General features: G+C 64.1%; 2 protein-coding genes across 8 annotated transcripts; both read right to left on the reverse strand.

Annotated features, from left to right (window-relative positions):
• Positions 1-482: 482 nt before the first annotated feature.
• On the reverse strand, positions 483-15,041 carry PYROXD2 (pyridine nucleotide-disulphide oxidoreductase domain 2). The gene is made up of 16 exons (XM_050958817.1): positions 14,651-15,041; positions 12,329-12,348; positions 11,959-12,052; positions 11,809-11,882; positions 11,410-11,556; positions 8,982-9,135; positions 8,560-8,621; positions 8,005-8,102; positions 6,281-6,422; positions 5,833-5,967; positions 4,940-5,012; positions 4,461-4,617; positions 3,873-4,027; positions 2,652-2,758; positions 2,039-2,159; positions 483-1,075 (listed from the first exon to the last, which is right to left on the reverse strand). The coding sequence occupies exons 1-16, from the start codon at positions 14,772-14,774 to the stop codon at positions 969-971; spliced, it is 1,770 nt and encodes a 589-aa protein (XP_050814774.1). The 5' UTR covers positions 14,775-15,041; the 3' UTR covers positions 483-968.
• Positions 15,042-15,723: 682 nt separating this feature from the next.
• HPS1 (HPS1 biogenesis of lysosomal organelles complex 3 subunit 1) lies at positions 15,724-27,018 on the reverse strand. Of its 7 annotated transcripts, XM_050958799.1 has the most exons (19): positions 26,965-27,018; positions 26,149-26,265; positions 25,853-25,990; positions 25,370-25,512; positions 24,780-24,888; positions 24,343-24,503; positions 24,150-24,252; positions 23,914-24,018; positions 22,092-22,161; positions 21,769-21,836; positions 20,907-21,074; positions 19,911-20,090; positions 19,757-19,824; positions 19,397-19,522; positions 18,909-18,975; positions 18,156-18,299; positions 17,731-17,844; positions 17,392-17,474; positions 15,724-16,207 (listed from the first exon to the last, which is right to left on the reverse strand). In XM_050958799.1, exons 2-19 carry the CDS (start codon positions 26,263-26,265, stop codon positions 16,045-16,047), a joined length of 2,127 nt encoding a protein of 708 aa, XP_050814756.1. In that variant the 5' UTR covers positions 26,965-27,018; the 3' UTR covers positions 15,724-16,044. The 7 variants fall into 7 exon arrangements, with proteins under 7 accessions (XP_050814756.1, XP_050814758.1, XP_050814761.1 ...); XM_050958801.1 differs by lacking the exon at positions 20,907-21,074; XM_050958803.1 differs by lacking the exon at positions 17,392-17,474 and having other exon boundaries at positions 16,075-16,207.
• Positions 27,019-27,742: the final 724 nt, after the last annotated feature.

The raw sequence follows: 27,742 nt of genomic DNA on the forward strand, positions 1-27,742 counted from the left end.
CACTGTGGAAAGCGCATGGAGGGGCAGAGGATGCTGAATGCTCCAAGGAGAGACCCAGGAGGTGAAGCCGTGTGAGCTTCTTGCCCTGCAGACAGTCTGCTCCAAGGGAGAGGAGGCTCCCCAAAGTCCTGCCTGGCTTTGTGGGGAGCAGCTCCAGAGCATCGCCCGGGGACTCCATGACAGTCAGCCAGTGCAGGGCCCAGCCAGAAACCCAGGGAACCACTGCGTTAGTCAGAGACAGCGCTTGGACTGCAGCGATGCTGGGGGGGGGGGGTGCTCCCCACCAGAGGGCAACAAAACTGATCAGGAGGCTGGAGCACATGACTTCTGAGGAGAGACTGGGGGAACTGGGATTATTTAGTTTACAGAAGAGAAGAGTGAGGGGGGATTTGATAGCTGCTTTCAAATGCACAGCAGGGCACAATGCAGTGCAGACGGTTTGGCATGGCACAATGCAGCACTACCCAACATGACGACACCTGTTGAGATTTTTATTCTGCCGCTGACTGAGGGGTTGTGTAACATGGTCTAGTCTTCAGCTTAGCTCAGGGCAAGGCTGCGTGACTCTGGCTGGCCTGTGCCTGGGGTTCTAGGAGAGCAGACAAGGGCTGAGTCTGCCCTGGGCCTTGTCTACATTAGAACGGATTGACCAATGTCCCTCTCGAGGCAGAGCTAGACCTGCCTCTGTGGGCAACTCTGGGACGGGGCTTGGTTCTCGGGGCTCTGGGCTCCAGAGACAGGGAGTGGCCATGCTTGGGGCACATAGTGAGGGGTGGGAAGGATGGGACAGGATCAGAGAGGGCCCTGCAGCCCCCCACGCCCCCGTTACTATGCCTAAGCCGGGTAAGAGTGATGGGGTAACCACTCAGTGTGGGGGGCGGGGCGGGGCGTGCTCTCACAGCACCATGCTGTGGAGTGTTTGGGAAGTGAGCGGTGGGGGGATGGTGAGAGGCACACATGTGGCCAGATCACGACAGCCACCATCCCTTTCCCCGGGCTAGGCCAGTGCGTCGCTTGAAGTCCTCCAGGGCCACGCTAGCTGCATTGCGGCCTGCAGCGCCCATCACTCCCCCACCTGCAAAGGAAACAGATGCATGGGAGGGGGGGGGGCAGCAGTAGGTGTGTCCGTCAGTCCCTGCTCAGGCGCTCTGGGCGTAGCAGGGCAGAGCTGCCATGGGGAGCACAGGCAGGAGCCTAGCCCCACATGCTGGCAGCAGTGCAAACAAGCAATGGCCACGTTTCCAGCTGGAGAAGACACCCCACCAGCCACGGCAGCTTCATGGCAGCAGGGAAAAACCTGGGGCTGCGGCACAGGATCCGGGCAGCCCTCTCACCCTTACCCCACCTCGAGGGTGCAGCCTCGCTCTGGCCTCTGGACAGACTTCTCCCTCCTGCTGCGCTGGGCCCACCCCTGGGCTGGACTCATGCCAGCCAGGGGCGGCTCCAGGCACCAGCGCAGCGAGCGCATGCCTGGGACAGCAAGCTGGGGGGGTGGGGTGCTGGCAGTCGCGAGGGTGGCAGTCAGGCAGCCTTCAGTGGCGTTTCTGGGGGTGGTCCGCCGGTCCCGCGGCTTTGGTGGCAATCCAGTGGCGGGTGCCAAAGGCGTGTGACCGGCAGATCACCCGCAGAACCACTGCCGAATTCGTGTGCCCGGTGGACCTCCTGCAGAAGCGCCGCCGAAGGCACCATGACTGCCGTGCTTGGGGCGGCAAAAAACAGAGCCACCCCCAGTACCAGCCCAACCCAGCTGCTTCCAACCGGCCCTGGGCAGGCCGTCTGCTGGATCCCAGCGCTAGGACAGCTGCTCATCACAGGCACCCCACAGGGCGTCCCGTGGCCTCAGGCTGTGACCCAAGGGGCGTCCGTGCCCTCTGCTTCTCCTGCTCAGACCCTGGGCAGAGCCGGCAACCAGGTCAGCACAGTGCCCTGGCATCACACCTGTGCAGCCCCCGATGCAGGGAGGGCTGGATCCAGTGTGAGCCTCTGCCCGGCGCTCTCCCCCACTGTAGCCGCAAAGGGAGGGTCCCAGCTCACATACCGGGGTGCGCGCCACTGCCACAGAGGTACAGGCCTGGGACCGGGGACCTGTAGCCAGAGTACGAGGGCACTGGGCGGGCAAAATACAGCTGGTCCAGAGACATCGCGCCATGGAATATATTCTGCAAACAACAGGGTGAGTTAGGCCCTGGAATAGTCAACCGGGCTGCACGGCTCCAGCTTCCCTCACTAGTTTTGGGCCAGGCTGGCTGGCAGGTCCCAGACAGGCCAGGTGGGCAGCTGCGAGGCAGGCTGGGCTGGGCTGTGGGGGTCTGGGGCACCAGGTGGGCAGACGCCAGGCAGGCTGGGCTGGGGGGGGGGCTCTGGGGGCCCCGGGTGGGCAGATGCCAGGCGGGCTGAGTTGGGGGGGTGCCGAGTGGGCAGACGCCAGGCAGGCTGGGCTAGGGGGGCTCTGGGTGGGCAGATGCCAGGCAGGCTGGGCTGGGGGGGCTCTGGGGGCTCCGGGTGGGCAGACGTCAGGCAGGCTGGGCTGGGGGAGCGCCGAGTGGGTAGACGCCAGGCAGGCTGGGCTGGGGGGGCTCTGGGAGCACCGAGTGGACCGACTCCAGGCAGGCTGGGCTGGGGGGGGCTCTGTGAATCTATGATCTACCCACCCCTCCAGGCAGCCCAAAGATCTTCTCCAAAGCCGGTGGCGTCAGGATGTCTCTGCCGACGACGGACGCCTTGAAGCCTGGCGCGTAGGCCTCGACCCAGTCGAACACTAGAGAGCAAGCAAGACACATAGCTCGGCCTGCATGTCTAACGTCACCAGCTGGGCTCGGGGCCCAGCCCCTGGCCTGCAGCTCCCTGCAGGGCACTGGGGAGCAGGGCTGGATGGCCCCCGCCGGTCGGGTTACCAACTTTCTAATTGCACAAAACCCAACACCCCTGCCCTGCGACCCCCCCCCCGTCGCTCACTCTCCCCCACCCTCACTCACTTTCACTGGGATGGGCAGCGGGTTGGGGTGTAGGAGGGGGTGAGGGCTCAAGCAGGGGCTGTAGGCTCCAGGGTGGGGCCAGAAATGAGGGGTTCAGGGTGCGGGAGGGGGTGAGGGCTCTGGGAGGGAGTTTGGGTGCAGGAGGGGATGTGTGTGGGGTTCAGGGCTGGGGCAGGGGGTTGGGGGTGCAGGAGGGCTCCGTTGGGGGTGTGGGCTCTGGGCTGGGTTTGCAGGAGAGGGCTCAGGGCTGGGGCAGGGGGTTAGGGTGCAGGATACGGGCTCCAGCCAGGTGTTGCTTACCTCAGGAGGCTCCCAGGTGGCCGTGCAGTGGGGCTAAGGCAGGCTCCCTTCCTGCTCTGGCTCCATGTTGCTCCCAGAAGCGGCTGGCATGCCCTGTGGCCCCTAGGCACAGGGGTGGTCAGGTGGCTCTGTGAAGTGCATGCTGCCCATGCCTGCAGGCACCACACCCCCGCAGCTCCCACTGGTCACGGTTCCCAGCCAATGGGAGCTATGGAGCCGGCGTGTGGGGCAGTGCAGCACGCGGAGCCTCCGTGGTCGCACTTCTCCCTAGGGACACGTTGCTGCGTCCGGGAGCTGTGTGGAGCTGGGCAGGGAGCCTGCCTTAGCCCCGCTGTACTGCGGACTGGACTTTTAACAGCCTGATCAGTGGTGCCGATCAGAGCCACCAGGGTCCCTTTCTGACCAGGCGTTCCGGTCAAAAACCGGACTCCTGGGAACCCTACACGGGGGGCGGGGGGGGTTCTCCGCTCCACTCAGAAGGCAGGGCTGACACTTCTGGGCACTGGACGCCTCCCTGGGATCGGGCACACAGGGAGCAGCAGTGGGCAAGGGGCTGTGGATGGGAAGCTAATGAGTGCTGCAAGCCGCTGGCTTTACCCCGGTCGGCGTATGCATTCTGCTCCTGCTCGTCCCATGGCCGTCCGCCAGCCAGCGTGTAGGGGGTGTACTGCGTGAAGAGAGAGACCACGTGGCAGCCCGGGGGAGCCAGCGTGGGGTCCAGAGCCGAGGGGATGCACAGCTCAATCATGGGCCTGGGAAGAGCGAGAGAGTCAAAGCCCTCGGACTGGGCAGCCCGGGAAGGAATCCAGCCCAAGCCCTGCCCAGCACCCTGGCATGCTGCCGATGCAACCCCCCCACTGCCTCAGTCCCTGCCCACTGGCTCCTCCAGCAGGGATTAGCCCCACATCACCCAGCCACAGGCTCTCCAGTGGGGACCTCCCCTACGTTCCTTCCAGAAATCCTGGTGTCTCTCATATTCTTCCCTTCCCAAGAGGCCCCGTTGCCCTGTTGAGTGCGGGCTGCTGCCCCGGAGCCATGGTAGCATCACCCCAAGCAGAGCAGCATGAGGGGCACCAGACCCTGAGGCACCAAGGAGTCTGGGCTATCTCCCACTGCCCTCTCCCATGTCAGGAGCCCAGCAGGGCCCAGCTCTGCCAACGACCAGCCAGCTCCCTCCAGCCCTACCTGGTGGAAGGCTCCCCACTGCTGGCCTCCTGGAAGGCACGGTGGAGGATGCACGTGTCCTCGCAGTTCAGGTGGATAGAGCACTGGTGATGGGGCAGTGGGCGGCCATCACCGGCGTTGGGTGCAGCCAGGAAGCTGGGTAGCCGATCCACAGCCACTGGGGATGTCGGAGAGGGGGTGAATCCGGGGGACAGAAGGGACATGGAGCCTCCCGTGCTCCTGACACCCCGAGGGGCCAGGGCAGATCACCGTGCCCGGGGGACGGGGAGCACAGCAGAAAATGGAGGCCATGGTGCAGGCAAAGGCCAGTTTCCCCTCTGGACTCAGGCTGCAGCAGGGACTCTCATGGAGACCCATGACGGCTCTTTTCTCCCACGGGAGCGCAGATCATGAGAGCAGCATCTCACAGGCCCCACCAGTGTCAACCCCCAGGGGACCTCGGTGGGGCAGGGGGTGGGACGTCCCCCACCGACACTTACCGTTGATCTTGGTGACGGGGGAGCGCGTGTCGAGCTGTGCCACGTGCTGGAGGAACTCCTCTGGCAGCTGCTCCTGGAGCGGGGAGAGCCCGGCTCAGACACCAGGGCTGGAAACAAGCCTGGGAAGTGGCTGGAAGTGCAGGCAGTGCTGGGCTGCGTCTGGGCAGGGCTGGAGCTACCCAGGACCCCTGAAGGGCACAGCCCAGCCACATGGGGCTGGCCCCCAACAGTCACAGACCCCACTGATGGGGGAGGGGGAGCAAACTCATGCCCCGAGACACCTTCCCCCTTGCTCCCCACCCTGCTCCACCTCTGCTGCCCTGTGCTGCTCCAGCCCTGGCCTCCACCCACCGTGTTGTGTTTGCCGTAAGGTTGGGGGCTCCCAGGCCGGCACCGGGGAGGCCCCTTAGTCACTGGGGGTGGAGAGGGAGTGGCCTCCTCCGGCTGCCCCACAGGGGTTGGGGTGTGTCGCACTCATCGTGGGGGGAGGGGCTCGTTACCATGCGGAACGTGACCCCTCACCCGGCTGTACCTGCCTGTCCGTACACAGGTGCTGCCATTGCCAGGGAACACGCTGGGTAGCGCGGCTCCCTGGCACTTCCCCAGGCAGGGCACTGTACAAGAACCACACACGTCATGGGAGCATCTCGCCGGGCAACTTCCTCCCCTCCAGCCCCTCTCCCCCGGCGTCTCGTGTCCCCCCCCAGGCCCATCTCCCCAGCGCATCCCACCCCACACCCCTGTGCCATCTTCCCCAGGGCACCCTCTTCCTCATTTCCACCGGCGCGTCGTGTCCCACCCCCCCGTCCCATCTCCCCCAGCACATCCCCTTCTGCCCCCCCATCCCATCTTCCCTGGGGCACCTTCCCCCCCATTTCCCCAGTGCATCTCACCGGGGGAACGAGCTGCAGGAACGTGAGCTGAGCAGACGCGTTGGACAGAACCAGTTTGCTCTTCACCTCGGTCCCATCTTGCAGGACGACACCCTGTGCCTCCCCGCGGGGGCCCAGCAGCATGCGGGCAACCGGCTGGTGAGGGGGGAGATGGGAGATCAGCCTGGAGCACGCTGGGTGCACCGAGCAGAGCGTGGCTGCCGGGAGGGTGCGGCCGTCCAGAGGCTGAGTGACCCTTTCCCATGTGGATGCTGCTGGGCCTGCCCAGCCCCCCCACCCCCCACCCGGTGGGGTTTATGCCCCTCAGCACAGTCTCTAGTCACTGTTTCATGGCAGCTAACGGGCAGGACGGAGGGGAGGATTCAGGGCTCTGTGGTCCCTATGGGCCAGGGAGCACCCCAGTGCTTGGGAGCTGAGTTCTCCGCCCCCTCCCCAGGAAGCTGGGCACCTTCTCGGTGAAGAGGTCAGCCCCGTGGGCAGCGGCTGCGCTGGCGATGGCCTGGGACACCCCTCCCATGCCGCCTGCCACGTAGCCCCAGGCCCCCTTCCGCCCCTCCAGCTCGCCCATCACATGGTGCAGCAGCACATACCTAGGAGAGAGGTCAAAGGTTAACAGCTGGGCCAGGGCAGCCGCCTGCAATGGTGCCAGGGTATGGGCAGGACAGACACCGGCCGGGGCGGGCACAGTCCCACTGCACGTGGTCAGCAGGGCATGGCCAGGGCACCCCCACCCCCCGTGGCAACACCCTGGGAGTAACGCCGAGCCAGCCCGGACAGCCAGGGGGCTCAGGCTAGGCTAGTGAGTACACGCAGAGGGTGCCAAGCTCCCCCAGCCCCACGGGCACAACCGGACACTGAGGTTACACAGAGGAGCTGCTCCAAGGCTGCCCCTCCCCCTCTCACAGCCACATGCCACCAACCTCCCCCAGTTGGAGACCCCGAGCCCAGCGCCGGTCCCACCTGGCTGCAGGGCTGGGCCAAGAGAGCTGCCAGGCCGCTGAAGCATCCAGGCCTGACAGCGCCAGCCCAGGCAAACCCCACCGACCTGCCCGAGCAGGGGCTCCCTGGGCCTGGTGTGTGCCGGGGGGGGGTGTGGTCCAGGCACGAGGGGGAACATGGCAGCAAGCACGGGGCAGGAGTGGGAGGAAGCGAGCGCTGGGGTGCGACACCCTGGCAGGAACAGGAGGGCCCTGTCATAAACAGATAGCTAAGGGTTAATGTTCTTTTACCTGTAAAGGGTTAACACAGGGAACCAAACACCTGACCAGAGGACCAATCAGGAAACAAGATTTTTTCAAATCTGGGTGGAGGGAAGTTTTGGGGTGTGAGTCCTTTGTTCTTGGTCTGTTCTTTTCTCAGCTCTGAGAGTGATCGTTCTATCTCCAGGCTTTCTAATCTTCTGTTTCCAAGTTGTAAGTACAAGGATAGTAAGACAATAGGTTTATATTGTTTTTTTTTTGTATTTACATGTGTGTAGTTGCTGGAGTGTATTCTTTTTGGATAAGGCTGTTTATTCATTTTCTTTTAAGCAATTGACCCTGTATATTGTCACCTTAATTACAGAGACCATTTTATGTCCTTTTTCTTTCTTTTTATATAAAGCTTTCTTTTTAAGACCTGTTGGAGTTTTCTTTAGTGGGGACTCCAGGGAATTGAGTCTGCAGCTCACCAGGGAATTGGTGGGAGGAAGAAGTCAGGGGGAAAATCTCTTTGTGTTAGATTTACTAAGCCTGACTTTGCATACCCTCTGGGTGAGGGGGGGAGAGAGATTAGCTCTCTCGGTACTTGTGTTTCCAGGACTGGAAACAGGGCGGGGAAAATCCCTTTGTTTAGATTCACAGAGCTTGCTTCTGTATATCTCTCCAGGAACCCAGGAAGGGAACACCTGGAGGGGAGGAGGGGGAAGGGAAATGGTTTATTCCCCTTTGTTGTGATACTCAAGGAATCTGAGTCTTGGGGTCCCCCAGGGAAGGTTTTGGGGAGACCACAGTGAGCTAGGCACTGTATAATTCCTAGCTGATGGCAGCAATTACCAGGTCCAAGCTGGTAACTAAGCTTGGAGGTTTTCATGCTAACACCCACATTTTGGACGCTAAGGTCCAGATCTGGGAAAAAATGTTATGACAGGCCCTGAGGAGCTGTGAATTCTTCAGCCCCAGCCCCACACCCTACCCGCTGCCAGGCGTGTGCGGACTGGCCATGGTGCCGATCACTGCATCCGTCGCCAGGGTTGCTTTCAAGGGCTCCGACTCGAACCAGAGATCCAAGATCTGGAGAGAGAGAAAAACAAAAACAGCATTTAATGAAGAGAGCCCAGCACAGGGGGCCTGGAACCCATAGGGGGCAGGCGGGTACCCCCCCCCCCCCGGCCCAGCACAGGGGTCCTGGGTCCCACGGGGGGGCAGGCGGGTCCCTTCCCCCCTGGCCCAGCAGAGGAGGCCTGGGTCCCACGGGGGAACAGGCGGGTCCCTTCCCCGAGCCCAGCACAGGGGGCCTGGGTCCCATGGGGGGCCAGGCGGGTCCCTTCCCCTGGTCCGGCACAGGGGGCCTGGGTCCCATGGGGGGGCAGGCGGGTCCCCCTGGCCCAGCAGAGGGGGCCTGGGTCCCATGGAGCTGCGAGCACAGCTCAGCCCCACAGGCCCCTCCCAGGCCCAGCCCCATGCGTGGTTTGCTCAGCCCCTGCCCCCTCAGGGTGGGCATCTCCCGTCCCCCAGCGCCGTTACTCACCCTGGTGACAGGGGCTGTGAGCACTTGGTAATACCGGGGCAGCTGCTTCCCCAGCACCAGGCCTGAGGGAAAGAACCGGGCGTCAGAGGTGGCACCATCTCCCCGGGCCCCACGCGCCCTGCAGGTGCCTTTCCCACTTAGGCAGACGGCAGGAGGCGAGGACAGAGTGGGCCCAGCGTGGGCTCCGTACGCGCCAGGCCCTGGACCCGTCTCTGCCCCGGGGACGATGGGCACTTGACTCCCACTGGAGCCAGGGGTTTAGCTGCAAGGGGAAAGGCTCAGGCCTCTGCCAGCCCCAGGGCAGTGCCCGGGGCAGCTCCTCCCCCTCTGCTCTGCCTGAGCCCTCTAACGCCAGCACCGTGCCCCACTGGCTGGGCGTGGACCCGTGGCCGGAGCCTCCTGCGCTGCTGCCCCAGACGTACCCGCCCGCAGCAGGGGCTGCAGGCCTCGCAGGGCGCGGAGCCGCTGGAGCAGGGGGCCCTGGCTCCAGGCAGCAGGGTCCACCGGTGCGGCATCCAGCAGTGGGTCAAGGGCCGACACCAAGCGGCTCAGGAACGCCTCGTACTTTGGATAGGCCTGAAGCGGAGACAGAGGCAGGAGCCAGTGGATGCCAGCCCTGAGAAGAGACGCTGCTGCTACCCGGCCGCGCCCCTCCAGACTCCTCGCTGAGCATGTGCCCTCAGCCTGCAGGACATGCGCCCCCCACTCCTCCCCCCGGTCCATGGTCAGAGCCAGGCAAGACACAACCTCCTGCATGCTCAGCCACCCAGCCCTTGTCAGAGGGGTGGCGGGGGACAGCCTGCTCCAGAGCACCATCCCTGCAGGCCTCCCCCCTGCGCTTTGATCAGCAGGGACATTTCACAATGCTGATGTTAATGGAGTCTGGGCTGTGAATCCTGCCACAAACAGCAATTGGCTCAGGCTCACTGCAAACCCAGGCCAGGTCCTCAGTGACACAGACATGCCCAGGCAAGTACATCACAGCTGGGTCTGAACCACTGAAGGGGGGCTCGGGTGGGGTCTGCCCAAAGCTGTGAGAAATGTGGAAGCTGCTGGAGGGAAAGCCCATCCCCAAGCCCAGATGGGTCTCAGCTACTCAACAGTGAGAACCAGCCGCATCCTTTGACCCAGCCCTGCCCCGTGTTTCCAGCCACAGGCCTGAGCACGGACAAAGCAAAGAACCCCAAGAAAAGCCTCTGACGAGGGGACCTCAGGGCGGAGCTGAAGCTAATGAACCACCCGGGTTATGGAAATGCTCCAAGGGCACAGCTGAGCTGCTGCGCTTTGGTGTAGACACTACGGCACTGATGGGAGGGGTCATAAGAACGGCCGTACCAGGTCAGACCAAAGGTCCATCCAGCCCAGTGTCCTGTCTACCGACAGTGGCCAATGCCAGGTGCCCCAGAGGGAGTGAAGCCAACAGGCAATGATCACATGATCTCTCTCCTGCCATCCATCTCCACCCTCTGACAAACAGAGGCTAGGGACACCATTCCTTACCCAGCCTGGCTAATAGCCATTAATGGACTTAACCACCTGTGATGGAGTAGGGACTGTGTGGGGGGGATGGGAGAGCAGGGGGTGATTTTAGGTGAGGGACAGGTGCTCAGCCTGTAACCTGAGCTAGGCAGGGGGGAGGGGTGTCAGCACCTTTGCCTGGGAAGCTGGACAAAGGAAGGGGCCGGCTGGAGGGAGTAGGGGGAGCTGAGTTTCAGTTTTGGGCTGGGTGGTTGGAATTCAGGGAATCCCAAGCTGGGATCCAAACACCCTGAACCCCCAGAAGGACTTGACTGAGTGGTCCTGGTTGTGCCTACAAGCTCTGCTGTAACCTGTGTTCCTGTTGTCCAATAAACCTCCTGTTTTACTGGCTGGCTGAGAGTCACTGTGGGTCCCAGGAAGAGGGGTGCAGGGCCGGACTCCCCCACACTCCGTGACACCACCATGAATTTATCTAGTCCGCCGCCTGGGAGCTGGGCTGGCAGAACTCTTCCAGCGGCTGAGAGCTGTCTGCGTGGGTTAGCTCGGCACTTGGGTGGGGGTGTGGATTTTTCATGCTCCCAGCTGACTGAATGGATCGGTGCACATTGCGGGTGCCCAGACGACAAGGGGCTGGGTGCTCCAGTGTGACAAGGTGGGGTGTAAATTATTAGCCCACCGAGGGAGTGAGCGTGGCTCACGGTAGCCAGGAGTGGAGCGCGCGCGCGCGCATTGCTTGTAGCTTTGGGAGAATGCCCCTTGCTGGGCACAGCCACGGCTCCCTCATGCTGGGGGCAGGTGGCAGCAATGCACCCGGACACCTGGGTAACCCCGAAATGTGTCACACTCACATTACACACTTGTGCTGGCACAGCCAGGTCAGTCGGGGGGACGAGGTGCGATTGTACCACACGGCTGGGCTGGGAAACACCCCTAGCGCAGACCGGCTAGCCTGGGAAAACCACACTTTCCCCGGCATAGCTTGTGACACTTGGAGGGGTTGGTAAATGCTGCATCCACAGTAGGTGCTTTGCCAGGACATGCACCAGTCCAGTGGTCCTAGGGTGGACTTGGCCTGGGGCTGCAGCTATGCATTGTGCAGAGACACTGACCACCCTCCGCCCCCTGCCCGAGCGTTCGAGCCGGGACGTGCCCATGAGCTGGCAGGCTGGGGAGGGCAAGGAGCCAAGACCTTGCTTTGTCTGGGACTCGGCGGGTGGGCCAGGAGGCTGCAGGGAGCACTCCCAGGCCAGACCCGCTGGAGGGTCCAGCCCCTCATGGCTGCATGCCTGGGATTTGGGCCATTTAGGGCCAGTCACACTGGGATTGGCAGGACTTTGACCCCATTGAAGGCCCTCCTGCTGCCCTCGGTACCTGTGCATCCTTGGAGGAGAACTGAGCAATCTGCCGCTGGGTCTCCGCCATGTCGTGGCCCAGCAGGAGCGAGCGCTGGGCTTGTCCATCCTCCAGCATGGGGGTGAAGGAGTAGGGGTCGCGGGCGTACACCCTCAGACCATGCCTCTGCAAGAGAGCGCGGACAGTGCCAGGCAGTGCAGCCCCTCTGGCCCCCTCACCAGCCCACAGGGGACAGGCCCGGGGAGCTGTTCTGAACTGGAGGCTGTCAGGCTCCAGGATTGGGCCCCCACAGCTCAGAGGGGGCAGCGAGCTGGGCCTGGCCAGTGATGCTAGGGCCTCACACCCACCAACGCTGCCAGTGGGGGGCAGGAGGCAGCATCGGGGACTGGCTGAGCCCCGCCGGACTGGCCTCGGTACCTGCAGCTCCAGCTCTGTGGAGATCTGTGGCCGCAGCAGGCTGAGCAGGTAGGATGCTCTGGAGAACTTAAAGCCTGAAAGAGAAGGGAGCGTCAGCTACCAGCCCAGCCCGGGCACCCGGGGCATCTCGCTGGGCGGGGCCGGGCTTACCTGGGACAATCTCCTCTGTGACCGCGGCACCTCCCAGCAGGTGACGCCTCTCCAGCACGGCTGTCCGCACGCCCGACTTCTGCAGGTAGGCAGCCTGCCACGAGCACAAGAGTCACCTGGCCCCACGTGGCCCCCACCAAACCCCTCCAGGATGCCCCCAAGCCCCCACCAGAACATCTCCCCTCAAGCTTCCCCCCATGACACCCCCAAGGCCCCACCCCCAACAAACCCATCCAGGACACATGCACTCCAGAGTGCTCTTGGGAGCATCCTCCTCACACCATAGGATTCCTCCCATACACTTGGGATTCCCCGCCCCCACCCCCCAAGATAGGGCCCCGAGGCAGATGCCTTGGCAGTCAATACTCACTGCAACCAGCCCATTGTGCCCTGCAACGAGAGATGGGAGGAGGGTAAGAGGAGCCAAGGCCTGGGGCACCAATCGGTCCTGCCACTACTCACCATCTCCCTGGCAGCCAGGGCTGCATGGTGCCATCTGTGCTGCTCTCACCACAATGCCCCGTGCCCACAGGGCAGCATCACCCGTGTGGGTGCCGGGGGTGAGGGGCTGGGCCAGTGCTGGCAACTGCCCTAGGCATGGGAAACATCCTTGGGGACCTTAATGAATGTGGGGGCTAGGAGATACAGGACCCCCACACCAAGCCCACCCAGCCCGCTCCCTTCGCCCTGCAGCACTGGCACCTCCCCCAGCACAGCACCCCCAGACACATTGAAAGCCCCACCCCGGTCCCGTTCTAGAAGCACTGCACCCCCTCCCACCAAACGCACCCCACTGAGGCACAGGGGCAGCACTGACCCCAAGAAGACAGTGGGCCCCCGTTCCAGCCTCCCGGCCCTTCCTCTCCCCAGGCACAGGACCCCCCTGCACCCTTTCCATGGCTATATGCTGGCGGCTTTGCCATTCCCCTGGTTGGCCAGCATGGCTGAGGCCTGTTAACTCGGCTCACCCAATGGCCAGGAAGCAGATCCATGGCAAGATGCTGCACCAGCCCCTGCCCCTCACACTGGGCACAGAGTGAGCTCCCTCCACCCTGGCTGGTGTAGGGTGCCAGCCCCACGCCTCAGCACCCAGGCACCATTTCAGATTGGGGTGCAGAGCAACTTTATCTGGGACTCCAGGTGCTACACTTCAGACACAAGTAGATTTCAAAAATAACTACTCACCACCAGACCCTGCAGGCTAACGATTGTACACCTCGTGGTACTGCAACACACCACCACTTTATCACACTAACACAACGATTGTTTCACAGGACCCCACAACTGAAGTGCTTTTCGTGGCAGCAGTTTTTGTATTTGTTTTCCAACACACGCGGCTTAGAATTCCAGTCAACAAACCCCAGATTTATATTAATACATCGTTCAAAATCTTCTATTAAACTAAATTATGGGATTAAACTAAAAATGAAATACAATGGAGCTAGGGTGACCAGACAGCCAGTGTGAAAAATCAGGACAGGGGGTGGGGGTAATAGCAGCCTATATAAGACCCCCAAACCAGGACTGTCCCTATAAAATCGGGACACCTGGGCGCCCTAGCTAGACTAGATTTGGGCCTCAGTTACCCAACTCCGAAGTCAGCCCACTGGTTGAAACCCATGCGATTACTCCTGATTTACAGCCGTGCTACAGAGCAGAATTTGCCCCTTGTCCGGTGCAGTGTCTGTTGGAAAGGGTGCCAGGGTAGCTGTGGGTGGGGAGCCGCTGCTGAGACCCCGCCCCAAGTGTTCACAATAGTGAAGGACTCAGTCAGAATAACGGACTGTAAGTGTGAATGTGCACCTAGTACGAGCACTAGCGCTCACCAGCTGTGTCTTTGTAAAACTTCTGCAAAGCCTGGAGCACACGTTGCCTGCCAGTGACATGAGCCCTTTGGGTAGGACTCACTGTAACCAATCATCAGTACGGAGTTCAGCCACCACAGAACCCTTTGGGGTGGGGTGGGGTGAAAGCCACGTGCCAAGGGGGTGCCTAGATTAAAGCAGAACTGGGGGGGGGGGTGAGGTGGCTAGATCCACACAGCCCATGCGTGTGCCTAGGGAGCGAAGGGGGCGCTCTGGGGGCAGCTCTCGTAGCACTGGAGCTGACCCCAGAAGCGTAGACGCTTGGAAAAGACCCCCCCCAATAACAGAACGACACCACCACCTCCAGCTTGCTGCTGGGCATCGTTCCCCCTCAAGGAACTCCTGCCTTTCAGCGCTGCAGGGCCCTGGCCTGGCCTGGCACAGCACGTGAGCAGCAAGGCAGCCCCACACGGCCCCACCTGCTGACCTCAGCCAGGGCCCACAGAGCCATCGGGCAGGTGAGGGCTGCAAACCCTTTGGGGACCCATGACTGGCTGCCTGGAGGATAATGGAGCCACAGGATCCAAGAACCAGCCATTTCCCTCCCCCCACCCCCAAAAGTTCGGCCTGAGGTAGGGCCAGCCCAGGCAGCTCTGTGGGGAGCCCCAGGGGCTCTGGCCAGCACAGCAAAGCAGCTGCTGGCTGATTGACAGTGTGCACACACACACACAGAGCTCTGCACGCCTGTCTTAAAGGGCCAGCACTCCTGCACACCCAGGCTCGTCCCCGGGGGGAGCTGGAGCCTGCTGGGGGCGGGGGGCAGTGCCCTCCTAAAGATGCCCCTGCACCCAGGGTTCAGTAGCAGCAGCCCCCAGCCCCAGCATTACCTCCCCCTATCACCACAGCGTCGTACTCCCGCTGCAGCTGGCCCCTGGCCCCGATGTGAGCCAGCCTCTGGCCCTGCAGGCTGCTGCCGGCCCAGGCCCTGCCCAGCCCGTGTCTGGCTGCCATGGCTGTGCTGGGCGCCAGCTGCTGCCAGGCCAGGCCTGGCCTTCGCTGCTGAGTCAGCACTTTCCCGGGGCGGCGGCCCCAGAGCAGGGGCGGGACGGGGGCAGAGCCTGGAGCTGAGCCAGCCCGACGTGCTCACGGAGGGGCTGAACGGGTCAGGGAAAAGCTCCTGGCTGCGGAAGGGGCAGGGCCCAGGCAGACTCACGCTGGCCCCTCTCGGCTGCCCCCGCCCCAGTTCTCCTCCCCCTGTTCGACACAGCGACTCCCCACAGCACCCACCCCCCCACCCAGGAGACAGCCCTGGTCACTGCCCCCACCCCCCATGTCACCAGCCCACCCACTTGCTGGAGCAACAGGTGCCCTGCCAATGCTCCCTGCCCCAAGGCACCACCCAGCCCACTGTGGGGCAAAACCTCCCCCTGGGCACAGGCTGGGGAGAGCGGCCCCACACGAGTGGCCCAGCAAGGCACCTCTGCCAGGGACACCCTGCACATGTGGCTGGGAGCAGCTGCACCTTGGCATAGCAAGGCCGCGCCCACCAGCCCCTGGGGTGGGGACAAAGGGAGGCCCTAGGGCAGGAGCCGGGAGAGGAGACCCCTGGGGCAGGCTGGACTATCCCCCTTTGCTAACAGAGCTGCAGATCCTAGTCCTAGGGGCTGGGGAGCCAGAGGGGAGGGGCCCTTGGTTTGCAGGCCTAGGTGAGAAGCCTGGCAAGTGCCTGCTCGAGATCTGGCTGGGCCCTGCCCACACGGCGGCAAGGACCCGGTCCCGGCAGGAGCACCATGAACCCTCCTTAGCATCAGGCTGGGGAATGCACGGCTAGCAGGCGTGTCTCCGTGTGCTCACTGCGTGTGCAAACATGTCTCTCCATGTACTCGCATGGTCCACAGGCAAGGCCCAGTCAGCGGCCAAGCCCCTGACAAAGACAGAGGAATCAGGGAGTGCCCCACACTGACCTAGCGCACCAGCTTTAATGCCAGTCTGGAGTGTGGCACGTACAGATACACACACGCTATCCTGGCCACACACGTCCAACAGCCCCCACCTCAGGCAGCTCCGGGGGCAAGTCAGGAAGAGCCCCCCAGCCATTGGAGGGTGGGTTTCAGCAGGCAGGGAGCTGACGGCAGGATGCTGGCTGGCGCTGGTCTCCCAGCCGGGCCCGGGGGGCTGCAGGGCTGAGCGAGGTGGGTGCTGCGAGGGGCCCATTGCAGCCAGCCCAGACTCAGAGCGAGGAGGTGGCCCTGGGGGGATGCTCGCTACCAGCCTGCACGGCTCAGAGCAGGGGGATGCGGGACGGCTCCCAGAGCCGCCGGGCCAGGTCGCAGGCCTGCTGGATCACACGCTCGGCAGGGATCACACCCAGGTGCAGCGTCAGCAGCTCGTAGCACTTCACCCCCTCAACCGGGTGGTTCTTGCTGTAGTAGCGCAGCAGCTTCCTGCATAGGAGGAGACAGCGGTCAGGCAGGAAAGCCCCTGTAGGGCCCTGGTCCAGCCCCCAGGGGCAGTGAAGCCTGGGCCTTGGACCCACCCCAGATCAGACGCTGTGCAGCGCACACGTCCCGTGGCCCAGCCACCCCTTTCCAAGGACAGGCCCAGAGGGGAAAAACACAAGAACAGCCACAGTGGGCCAGACCAAAGAGCCATCTAGCCCAGCATCCTGTCTGCCGACAGTGGCCAATGCCAGGTGCTCCAGAGCTATACCCATCTCATAGAACTGGAAGGGACCTTGAAAGGTCATCGAGTCCAGTCCCCTGCCTTCACAGCAGGACCAAGTACTGTCCCCTGACAGGGTGTTTTTTGTGCCCCAGATCCCTGGGAATGAACAGAACAGGTGATCATCAAGTGATCCATCCTGTCGCATATTCCCAGGTTCTAGCAAACAGAGGTGAGGGACACCATCCCTGCCCAGCCTGGCTAATAGCCATTGATGAACCTGTCCTCCATGAATTTATCTAGTTCTTTTTTGAACCCTGTTATAGTCTTGGCCTTCACAACATCCCCTGGCAAGGAGTTCCACAGGTTGACTGTGCGTTGTGTAATGAGAAGGAGTAACACTCCCGTATTTACTTTCTCCACACCAGTCATGATTTTATAGACTTCAATTATCTCTCTCCTGTCATCTCTTTTCCAAGCTAAAGAAGTTCCAGTCCTTTTAATCTCCCCTCACACAGAAGCTGTTCCATACCCTTCATCATTTTTGCTACCCTTCTCTGCACCTTTCCCAGTTTCCATGCATCTTTTTTGAGATGGGGCGACCATATCTGCACATAGTATTCCCCACACTCTGACAGCCTGGCCCGGGAGCCTGGAGATCTGGGTTTGATCCTTGGCTTAGCGGAATGCTCGTGTAATCTCAACCCCCGGCTGAGACATGGGGACATGGAGAATCCCTGTCCTGGGATGTGTGGTTACAGCTGCTTTACTTAGCGAGGCCAGGCATTGAGCACCGAGACAGGGTGCCACAGGGCTCAGAGCCCGCATACTGCCAGCTCCCAGCCCCACCTGCCGGCTATGGCCCATCGCAGGCAAGGGGCAGCCCAGAGCGCTCCCCATCCGCTGCTGCCTAGCCAGTGGCCAGGAGAGGACTTGGGGGCAGGAGGTGGCTGGGTCCAGCACCCACCTGTAGTAATCCCCTGCCAGCATCCCAATGGGAGCAGAGTCGTCGGAGAGAACAGGAACCTCGATCACCTCCAGCTTGTAGCCCTGCGTGGCAAAGGGACAGCCGTGAGGGGCTGGGGGCTGGCTGGCTGCGTGGCCTGGAGCTTGTGTGCAAGGGCAGGGCTGACCAAGCGCTTTGGGGAGCCCGGATGCTGGGCTGGGGGCTAGTCACAGGTCCTGGGGGCTCAGGCACGGTCACGGGGTGATCTGCCAGGCCATGGGGATTGCGTGACAGGGCCTCTCCCTTTCTTGGAAGTGCTGCCGGGGGAGGCAGGTCAGAGGCCAAGCGCCCCCGACGCACCAGCTCGTTCTCGAACCAGAGGAAGTAGGAGCAGTAATAGTCGCCGTCCCGCAGCGTGAGGGTCGTGTAGCCCTTCTGCAGGTACCGCCGCGCCAGCCCGATCAGAGACCAGACCTGGGGGGAGAGGAGGCAGTTGCAGCTGGCGCAGAGATCCTCCCACCCCACGGCTCTGCTCCCCTCTCCTCCCCCTCGGAGCCCTGGGGCACTGCTCCGGCCAGAGCCAGAGCTGCTCCTACCGAGTGTCCTGCTTCACCAGCGCCAAACTCCCCCATCCCACCTGGCTCCCACCATCCCAGCCCTACAGCTGGGACCGCACTCCACCCGACTGGGCCCCTATGACTGAGCAGACCGGCCCAGCCATGGGCCCCTTCTAAGCCCCCAACCCCCAAAACCAAGGGATCAGCATCAGAGCCCAGGGCTGGTACCTTCTTCTTGATGAAGGCAGCCAGGACACCCTTGCCCAGCTCCGAGGTGGAGTCCTCGGCCACATTGAGGGAAGGTGCCACCATCTGCCCGGCGGTGCGGTCCACATAGATGAAGTGCACCAGGCCTGGGAAGTCCTCCAGGTACGTGGGGGCAAGTTAAGGGCAACCAGCTGCAGGGAATGCGCGGGTGGTGCCCAGACGCAGGGAACCCCCCCCTGCCCATGGGTGCCCTGCTGAACCTGCCCTGGCCAACGGGGAGCTCCCACGAGCCCCCGAGATGGCTCCTGCTCCCTTGTCGCCCCCCTTGGTGATGGGAACCCAGGTGCCGACGGCCTCCTGCCCACAGTCCCAGCAGCACCTCCTGTATCCCCCCCAAGGCATCTGGGGGTGCAGAGGGGGACTCTGTTCACAACCCCATGGCATGGCCTACTTGGGTCCAGTCCAGTGCCCCTGGGATATCTCAGAGACCCTTGCCCTGTGGGACCCAATGTGGCTCGTTCAGGCCCCTTTGGGCTCAGTGCCAACTGCTGGCTCATCTCCCCAGTGCTGGGCAGAGTCCAGGCCTGCTGTTGGAGAGACGGGGCGAGCCCCCCGCCCAGCTGTGCCAGCTCAGCCAAGCTAACTGCCCCCAAGCCTGCCTGGGCAGGAGAAGCCGACCCCCAGCCCTTGCTGCACCGCGGGGACGGTCCTGGGGGTGGGAGGCGCCTGCTGCCCCCCGGTGCCCCCGCCCGCGCGGGGCTGTCTGGGTGGATGTGACACCATGGTGATGTTCCGCTTGCTCTTCACCAGCAGGAAGTCCCTCCAGTCCAGCAGCTTCTCCCTGCGGAGGAAGGGCCTGGCCTCAGCACAGAGCCCCTCTGCCTGGCCAGGCCCTGGGGCTCCCTGAGCCCAGCGGCGGGCACCGCGCTGACACGGGGATGCCGGCCATGGCTGGCTCATACCCTGCACTGGAGGGGATGGGGCACGTGCCTCCGCAGGGGGCCCCGCAGATGAGCTGCCCGCCCAGCTGTGCCCTGGGGTTCAAACCTCCCTGCCGGTTACAGGGACACGCACCGGCTAAACCTGCCAAGGTCTGCAGCGTCCTCTCCATGCAGGGCCCAGGCCCGGGGGCTGGTTTCCAGCCACTTCCCCACGAGGCCAGTTGAAGTCCCAGCCTCCACGCCGCCCCCCCACCCCAGCAGCCCATCTCTCCCCTCCCCCGGCAACTCCCTCCCCCCAGCCCAGCCCCCCCCTCCACTCACCGCACCAGCTTCTGGGCCCAGTCCTGCAGGCCCTGGGCCAGGCCCTGGGTGGGCAGCGAGGTCAGGAAGAGCTGGCGATAGACGGAGCAGAGCTGCTGCCTAACACTGCCAAGTGCCTGCAGGAGCCTGGAGGGAGACAACCCCTGAGAGACACCCCCACCTGGCCCCAGCCGCCCCTTCCCCCATCACCCCCCCAGCCCCAGCCACCCCTCCCTCCCCCCCTCCAATCACCCACCCAATCCCAGCCACCCCTCCCTCTCCCCCTCCAATCACCCGCCCAGCCCCAGCCACCCTCCCCAATCGCCTGCCCAGACCCAGCAGCCCCGTACCCCGGTTTTCTCCCCACATCCCCATACTCACTCCCTGGAGCTCCCGGACTCATGTCTGGAGAACGCTTTGCTCTTGAACTCCAGCCAGGCATTGTGTAACTAGGACAGACAGACAGGGCAGACGTGAGGCGTGCAGGCCGTGCCAGGGTCCCCGACCGCCCCGCAGCTCCGCGCTGGACTCCCACCTGCACGTCCTGCCTGCCCAGCTTCCTGACAAACTTGTCCATCCTCTGGCGCAGCTCAGCCAGGACTGGGTGGGAGCGGGTGGGTGGCCCCACTTCATGCCCCTCCCTCAGCTTCTTCTCCAGCATCAGGAACCCATCCAACAGCTGGTACAGGGAGCAGGCGACGTGGGTGCTCGGGCTCTGAGTGAGTGTGAAAGTGGGAATTGGTTTGTATGACTTTTATGAGTCCGGCATGCCTCAGTTTCCCCGCGCTGTTCCCCCGTGGGTGGGACAGGACTGTTTGCTCTCAGGACAGGCGGAGATAAGGGTGGTGTTGCCTGGCCTGGCCTGTCCCCAGATCAGTGGAGATTTGAGACACCGATGGCAAATCCAGTCCCCAGGACGCTGACACCCAGCGTCCCAGGGGACAGAGAACTCCCCGCCTCTGCGCAGGGAGACTGAGCCACCCCACCACCAGCTGGAGATCAAAGGGCTGGGAGGCAGGTGGGGGGCTCAGAGGGGGCTGCTGGAAGGAGTCGGACCAAGGAGGCCCCAGCCTGACAGAGCTGGAACCCAGGGACTCCCTACAGCCTGGCCGGGCTCCCCAGAATGGGCCGTGCTGGAACCTTCAGTTCTCTGGGCGACCCACCGGCCGGCCGGCCTGGGCCATGACCAGTTACTGAACAAACCCAACTGTCTGGCGGTGCTGGGGGAGTCGCTGCGAACACTGGGGCAACCTTCAGGGGCTAATGCCCAAGCCTCCCTCGGGGCCTGTCCCAGCTGGACCCGCTGCCCGGAGCTATGGGGGGTTGGAGGGGGGCTGCAGGGCCGGGGTCCAGGCCAAGGAGGTGGGGAAGCAGCAGGGCTCACCCAGGAGGGAGCGTGAGACACCTGAGGCTCTCCCAGATACTGCTGCACAGCTGGGGCCGTAGCACCGGCCCAGTGGGCCTGTGGCAAGAGGTCAGTCTGAGGCAGGCCACGCTGGGCAGCATGCTCCATGCCCCAGTGCCAGCTCACCTTGGTCAGGAGCACCAGCGAGATGCCAGGCCAGAGCGGCAGGCAGTACATGGTGTGGGGCACCATGGGGCAGTAGCCCTCCCGCAGGTTCGCATCCAGGAAGATCCTTCTGGGGTTGGAGGCACTGGGCATTGGGGGCACCAGGGCCTGGAGCGAGTCTTCTGCCACCTGGGGAGAGAGAGCACTGGCTCGGCACCCTGCATCGAGGGAAGGGACCCGCAGGCTTTACAACAGGCTGGATTGCCACATGCCACGTCCGACGCAGCGAGGGCAGAGCTGGTGGCACCATCCCCGGGAAGCTGCAGTCAGGTGTGGGCAGGCGGGAGGACTCCCAGGCAGAAGGGAGTGGGCGACAGGTGGCACAAGGGGGGAAAACAGGCCCAATCTTGGAACGAACTCCCCACAAGGGGGATGGATTCGACTGGGGGCTCAGACCGTCCCCAGACCTTTCCTAGAAGCTTGTCACGCAGGGAATTCAAGTCTGGACAGTGCCCTGGGGCAGGTGCTGCCTGGCCTGGCCCAGGCCCACTCCAAGTTCGGGCTCCCTGGCCAGAGGGGCGGGACAGGGACGGGGTGGGGTTTGCAGTGATGGCAAGTCTGACAGGTCCAGCCTGTGGTGAGGGGCAGGAAGATACCTGGGGGGTGGGGGTGGGGAAGGAGCGAGGGGGGTGGGAAGAGCTCTAGGGGAGAAGGGGCTGCAGAAGCCTGCAGAGACCCCTCCTTTGGCCAGGCCAGGAGGCGCGTGTGCTGGGGACAAGGGCAGGCTGGCAGGGCAGGACCGCAGAGCGGGACGTGGGCACCATGGGCTTTCACAGGGTCATGCTCAGGGCGGGAATCCCCAGCGGGCCCATCCCCAACTCACCTGGACATCAGCAGCATCTGCCTCCCCGGAGCCCGGCGGCTCTGAACCCTCCAACCAGCTGGCGCCTCCTGTAGGCAACAGAGCAGAGGAGCCAGCTGCCCCCAGCACCGCATGCAGCCAAGCCACCCTGCGGGGTTCCTGCCCTGGCCTCTGGGGTGCTGGGTGGGGGCTCAACCGCCACACAGACACCCCACCCTGGGCCCAGGCCTCCCCCAACATGCCCCGGCCCCAGCACTCCTGGCACAGCCCCCTCGTGTGCCCCCATGCTGGACCTGCAGCCTTTAGGAACACAATCAGACTCTCTCGTCTGCCCAGGGACTCACCTGTGCTCTGCCTGCTGGGCGAGGGCTGGGGGGTGAAATACTCCTCAGGAATGGAGATCTCGTCCGCATCCTGCGAGCGAGAAGGGAGCCAGCTCAGGGGGCAGCGGGACCCTCCCCCCAATGACAGGGCGGGTCAGGATGGGGCCCCAAGGGGCAGAGGGGTGAGGCTGGGCTGGTTCCTCAGCCAGGGCACAGTCAGGCTCCATGTAGCTGGATTCTATCAATCAAACACCCCTTGTGACGAATTTTCTTGTTTTTCCATGGTTTTCCAGGGGGCTGCATGCAAAGGGGGTGGGGGGCTGCATGCAAAGGGGGTGGGACTCAGTGTTACTGGTTTAATGAGGGGAGGGGAGAGGGGGTTTGTTGGGACACAGGACCGGAGAGGGAACTCGGGACCCCGGCCGATGGCCTGGAGGATGGAGACCCCAGCAACTGGTGACCCAGCTCAGGAGTCTCAGCCGGTTCTGGCCAGTGGGAGGACAATGGGCTGGGGAGAGAGGACCCCGCTGACCTGACCAGCCGGTTCCAGCCAGAGGAGGGCTGAGGAAAGGAGGCCCAGGTGCCCCTGTTTCCCTGGAGAGAAGAATGGACAGACTGGGCTTGGGGCTGGGGATATCAGCTGCCCAGCAGGGAGGCTCTGGGCTGGAGAGAGGGAGCAGGCAGAGCCCACCTGGCTGCAGGGAGACTGGGATGTGCTGTTATTGAGAGAGGCCAGGCTTGAGGCCCTGAGAGTTTCCTGTGCTGGATCCAGATGCTCAATAACCACTCCTGTTTTATGCTGGCTGAGAGTCACTCCGGGCTAGAGCATAAGTTTGCATCAACCCCTTTGGGGATGGAGGCCCTGGGGGTCCAGAGCGAGGGGACTCCCTGAGGGGGCCCACGGGGAGAGACAGATGTGCTAAGGCTCAGAGAGGTGCGGCTCCAGGAGGTGGAGGGGCTTAACCCCGAGAGAGTGGACACCCGAGAAGGGCTGTTGCACTGAAAGGGGCCCCCACATGGGGCCCAGAGTGGGCAGGACTTGTGAGTCTGTGACACCCCTTAGCACAGGGTTTCCACACCGCTGTCCCCTGGTAGGAGGCTGATTTGTTTTGTGTACCCCAGGTGTCACCTCTCTTAAAAACTGCCTAGTTACAAACCCAGCTGTAGAAGTACAAGTGTCCCAGCACACTAGTACTGCACAGTGGCTGACTGTCTCCTTTTTACCACAATCTTCCAATAAATCCACTGGAATATAAATACTGTTCCTGCCTTTCAGTGTCTAGTATATGGAGCAGAATGAACAAGTCATGGGCTGTATGAAACTTTAGTTTGTACTGCCCCCGTAGTGCTTTTTATGTAGCCTGCTGTAAAACTAGGCAAATCTCTAGCTGAGTCGATGTACCCCAGGAAGACCTCTGTGTACCCCAGGGGTATGCGCACCCCTGGCTGAGAACCTCTGCCTTAGTGGAGAGTCGCACTCAGCAGGTCCTGCCCCCACCCCTCCAGGTACTGGCAACACCCCTGCACTGCACTGCACTCCAGTCACAGCGAGCACTTTGGGGCTCTGCCCGTACGTGCAGCTCCTGGGCTGTGATCCCCGCCTGTGTGTGTAAGGGGGACATGAGCCCAAGCAGCTCCTGGCACCACAGGACCTTGATCCCGGGCAGGGGGCGAGGGGAAGACATGAGCCCATGCAGCTTCCAGCACCACAGGGCTTGATCCTGGATGTTGGTGGGTGGAAAACAGCTCTAGGGACCCTGTCCCTGCTGGGGCTCCAAGTGACCACAATACCCCCAACCTCTGTGCCAACCCCTGGGCACCAGGCCCAGCCGGCCCCACATACCGGCTCCTCTGTCTTGCTCCCGGGGGTACTATGTGGGCCTGGGCTCTTCACTGGGATGCTCTCGCTGCTCTTCAGTCTCTGGGGAGTCAGCCCCCCCTCTGCCAGCTGCAGGGAGAGCAGGAGAGCTGCTTAGAGGGGTCCAGCCCTCATCGCAGAGGAGCAGCCCTCTCCCGACAGTCCCACCAGCCCCAGGCTGCTCCCGAGACCCATCCCCGAGGCAGGCCCAGGGCAGGTACCTGGGGGCTCAGGTCCTCATCTGCGCTGGGGCTGGGACACAGGTCCTGCACCAGGAGGATGAGGGTGAGCAGGTCAGCTGGGCGGATGGTGCCGGCGCTCCGGCTGCGGAGAGAGGAGTCCAGTGAGCGGGGAGGGGGTGACAGAGCTGCTGTTCCAGGAAGGGTCATGGGGAGGGGAGTGGGGGCATCTCACCTGGAGTAGAAGGCCAGCAGCTTGGTGTGCACCAGCAGGAAGGCATGCACCACCTCCTCACCCCCGCGCTGCCTGCTGGCGTTGATGTGCTGCACCACCTGGCGCTCCAGGAACTCAATGCACTGCTCACACAGCTGGGGGTGGATCAGCCGCTCCACGGCCTGCAGGCAGGGTCACAGGGAGACACACCCAGCGCTGAGCAGGGACAGGGCAATGGGACCCAGCGGCCTGGTGGGGCAGCTCCTGGCCATGTCAGCCAGGGAATGGGAGGAAACCCAAAGAGATCCTGCACTCACGCCTCCGGGCACCCCCTTGGCTCCACCCAGGCCCCTCCACCACCCACCAAGGCCCCCCTCAGGGCAATTCACCCCAATCACACCCAGCGCCCACAGCCTGCTAGCCCCCTTCTCCAGGCTAGGCTCCCTGCCGCCCCATACCTCCACGGCAAAGCTCTGCTCGGCCTCCCGCAGGCTGCTGTAGGTCTGGAGCAGGCCCTGGAACAGGGCCCACACGCGGCTGCGCTGCTCCGAGTCCGCCGGCCGCAACCTGGGAGCACAGCCACAGAGTGAGCCGATTCCCGTCTGGGGGAGACGGGCCTGTCCCAGAGACTGCCCCTTGGGCCCCTGCTTGGGCCAGGTGTCCTCCCTGGGACCGAGACACACTGCTGCCAGCCGCTCCTCAGGCTCCAGTCGCTCTTCCCGGCCCTGAGCAGCCCTCGGAGACAGGCGGTCCCTCCTCTGGGCTAGCAACACTCCAAGCGCAAGGGATGTGACCCAGCATGGTGCACGCTGGGACCTGGCCTCCCTTCCAGTCCCATAGCTTGCAGCACAGCTACAGGCTCCACATTCGCCCAGATCCTGCACCTCCCAGGCACAGCATCGGAGCCCCACAGCCCCAGGGATTGGCCGCAGTGCTAGCTCACCAGTCAGGCACTGGCTGCAGCGCTGACGTGTGCATCTGGGTGAGAGGGTCTGCCCAGCCCCCCCAGGCAGCGCCAAATGCCTTCCTGGCCCAGCCAGCCACTCACTCCTTGCAGACAAGGTGCGAGTCCAGCGTCACCAGGCCGAAGTGGGCCTCGGTCAGTCTCCTCAGCACGTAGAGCTTCCGGCGCAGGTCGTCCTCGCTCTCCGAGCCGTCACCGTTCACCGCGATGTACAGGCACTCCCCGAACTGCAGCGTGCCGGCAGGGCCAGGCAGGAAACAGCAAATCCCCACCCCTGTAAGAACTCCTCATCCCGGCTGGGCCTGGGGCAAAGCTCCCGCGCGGCTGGCCCTCGTCAGCAGAGAATGGGGCTCCCCGCATGTCTGCTTGGGAGCGTCCCCCGCCGGGAGCAGAGCCCAGGGACCCTGCCTGGAGGGGCCCTCCCCCCATGCACACAGTGATCCAGCGCAGGGCTCTGCCCAGGGGCCAGGATGGATGGCAGCTGCGCCCCGACTGGGACTAGCCCCCCAGTCCCAGCAAACAGCCACACGCTCCCCTTGCCGGGGGAGGGTCCCTGGGCACCGTTACCATGTGCAGCACGTAGAGGTGGCCTCCGTCCTCAGCCGAGAAGCAGGTATACGTGTCCGAGAGTCGCTCCAGCAGCGTCACGCAGGAGATGATCATGGGGGCGAAGAGTGTGTTGATGCTGTCCCCAAAGGCAGGTGGCTGCAAGGCAGGGACAGAGACGGGCAGGCCATGAGCCAGTCCCGCTCCAGCTGCTCCTCCTCAACCCTGCCCCCTCGCGCATCCCCAGCACAGGGCCCTCAGCCCAGCCCCTCCCTCCTGCCCAGGGGGCTTGCCGCACCCCCCGTGAGACCTCTCACCTCGCACCCCCCTTGCTCCGACTGGCTGAAGCGCCGGTACAGGCTCTCTGTGAACTCCTTGTCGGCCCAGCAGAACAGCAGCTCAGCCCCGTCACTGGCGATCAGCACGCACTTCATCTGGGGGGAGGGAAACCTGGGTTAGCGCCAAGGCCCCCGGGCCAGAAGCCCACCCGCCCCATGCCCAGCTGTGCACCGGAGCCTCCTCTCCACGCCCGGCTTGGGGGCACACCCCAGAGCCACTTGCAGCCAGGCACCCAGCAGCACGTGCCCGCCCGGGGATGCCCTGCCCCAGGGCGCTGGGTGCGAGACAGGCCTAGGGCAGCGCTCGCTGCCGCGGGACGGGGGCTCAGGAGGCTGCCCCCAGCTCAGCGCCCAGGTCCCTCCGTTTGGCTCAAGGCCTCTCCCCCGCTGCTGGACCGGCTGCTCCCCCGGGCTGCCGTGGGGGGGCAAAGGGGCTGCCCGCACAGCCACAGGGACGGGCGGCCCCCCACGCCAGGGCAACACGGCACTTTCAGACCCACCGACGGAGGCCGCCACACGGGCCAGTCCCTTCCCGTGCCTCAGTTTCCCCATGACCGTGCCCACAAAGCTAAGGTGGGGGGGTCAGTCCCCTGCGGGCGCGCCCAGCCTCCCCCGGCCGGTGGGTACAGGGGGCGGGACACCCCGCGGAGCCGGGCACGGGCGGGGCTGACCTCGGGGGCCCCCGCGGCTGCCCGCTATGGCTGGGGCCAGCCCTGCCTCAGTTTCCCCACCCACCACCCCGGCGGGGCGGGGCGGGTCGGGTCCTGCCTGGCCCGGGCCCCCACCCCCGGGTACCGTGTCCGCGCGCTTCCCCCTCCCCCTCCGCCACCGGGCATGTCACGTGACCCCCGCCCCGCTCATGTGACCGGCCCGGCCCCGCCCCCAGCCCGGGCCCAGCCCAGAGCCCCCCGCCGCCTCCCGCACAGCGCCCCCTGCTGGGAGAGGCCGGGGCCGCGCTGCACTGCCCCCCCCCCCCGCCGACCCAGAGCCCCCCGCCGCCTGCCGCACAGCGCCCCCTGCTGGGAGAGGCCGGGGCCGCGCTGCACTGCCCCCCCCCCGCCGACCCAGAGCCCCCCGCCGCCTCCCGCACAGCGCCCCCTGCTGGGAGAGGCCGGGGCCGCGCTGGCACTGCGCCCCCCTCCCCCCCCCCGACCCAGAGCCCCCCGCCGCCTCCCGCACAGCGCCCCCTGCTGGGAGAGGCCGGGGCCGCGCTGGCGCTGCCACCCCCCCCCGCCGACCCAGAGCCCCCGGTGCTGTCCGGGCAGCGCCTGGCACGTGCTGCCTGCGGGGGGCTCAGCGCCGGGGGGGCACAAGGCAGATGGTTTCCCCTTGAGCCCCGGCCGGAGAGAGACCCTGGCCCCACATGGCAGGAGCTGGGCACCCCCTTCTGCTCTATCCCCCCCCCACAACATGCCCCAAATTCTCTGCAGCCTCCGGGAAACCGGATGGGACCGGCCCAGCCCCAGCAGGGGGCTGCTACAGGGCAATAGGGCCCTGGCTCTGCCCTCTGCGGAGCGGAGTCCAGCATGGCCCCCTAGGCGTGCGGGGCCTGACGGGGCAGCTGCCCCCCACC

This window comes from Gopherus flavomarginatus, chromosome 6 (assembly GCF_025201925.1).
Source record: "Gopherus flavomarginatus isolate rGopFla2 chromosome 6, rGopFla2.mat.asm, whole genome shotgun sequence".
Classification (NCBI taxonomy): domain Eukaryota; kingdom Metazoa; phylum Chordata; order Testudines; family Testudinidae; genus Gopherus; species Gopherus flavomarginatus.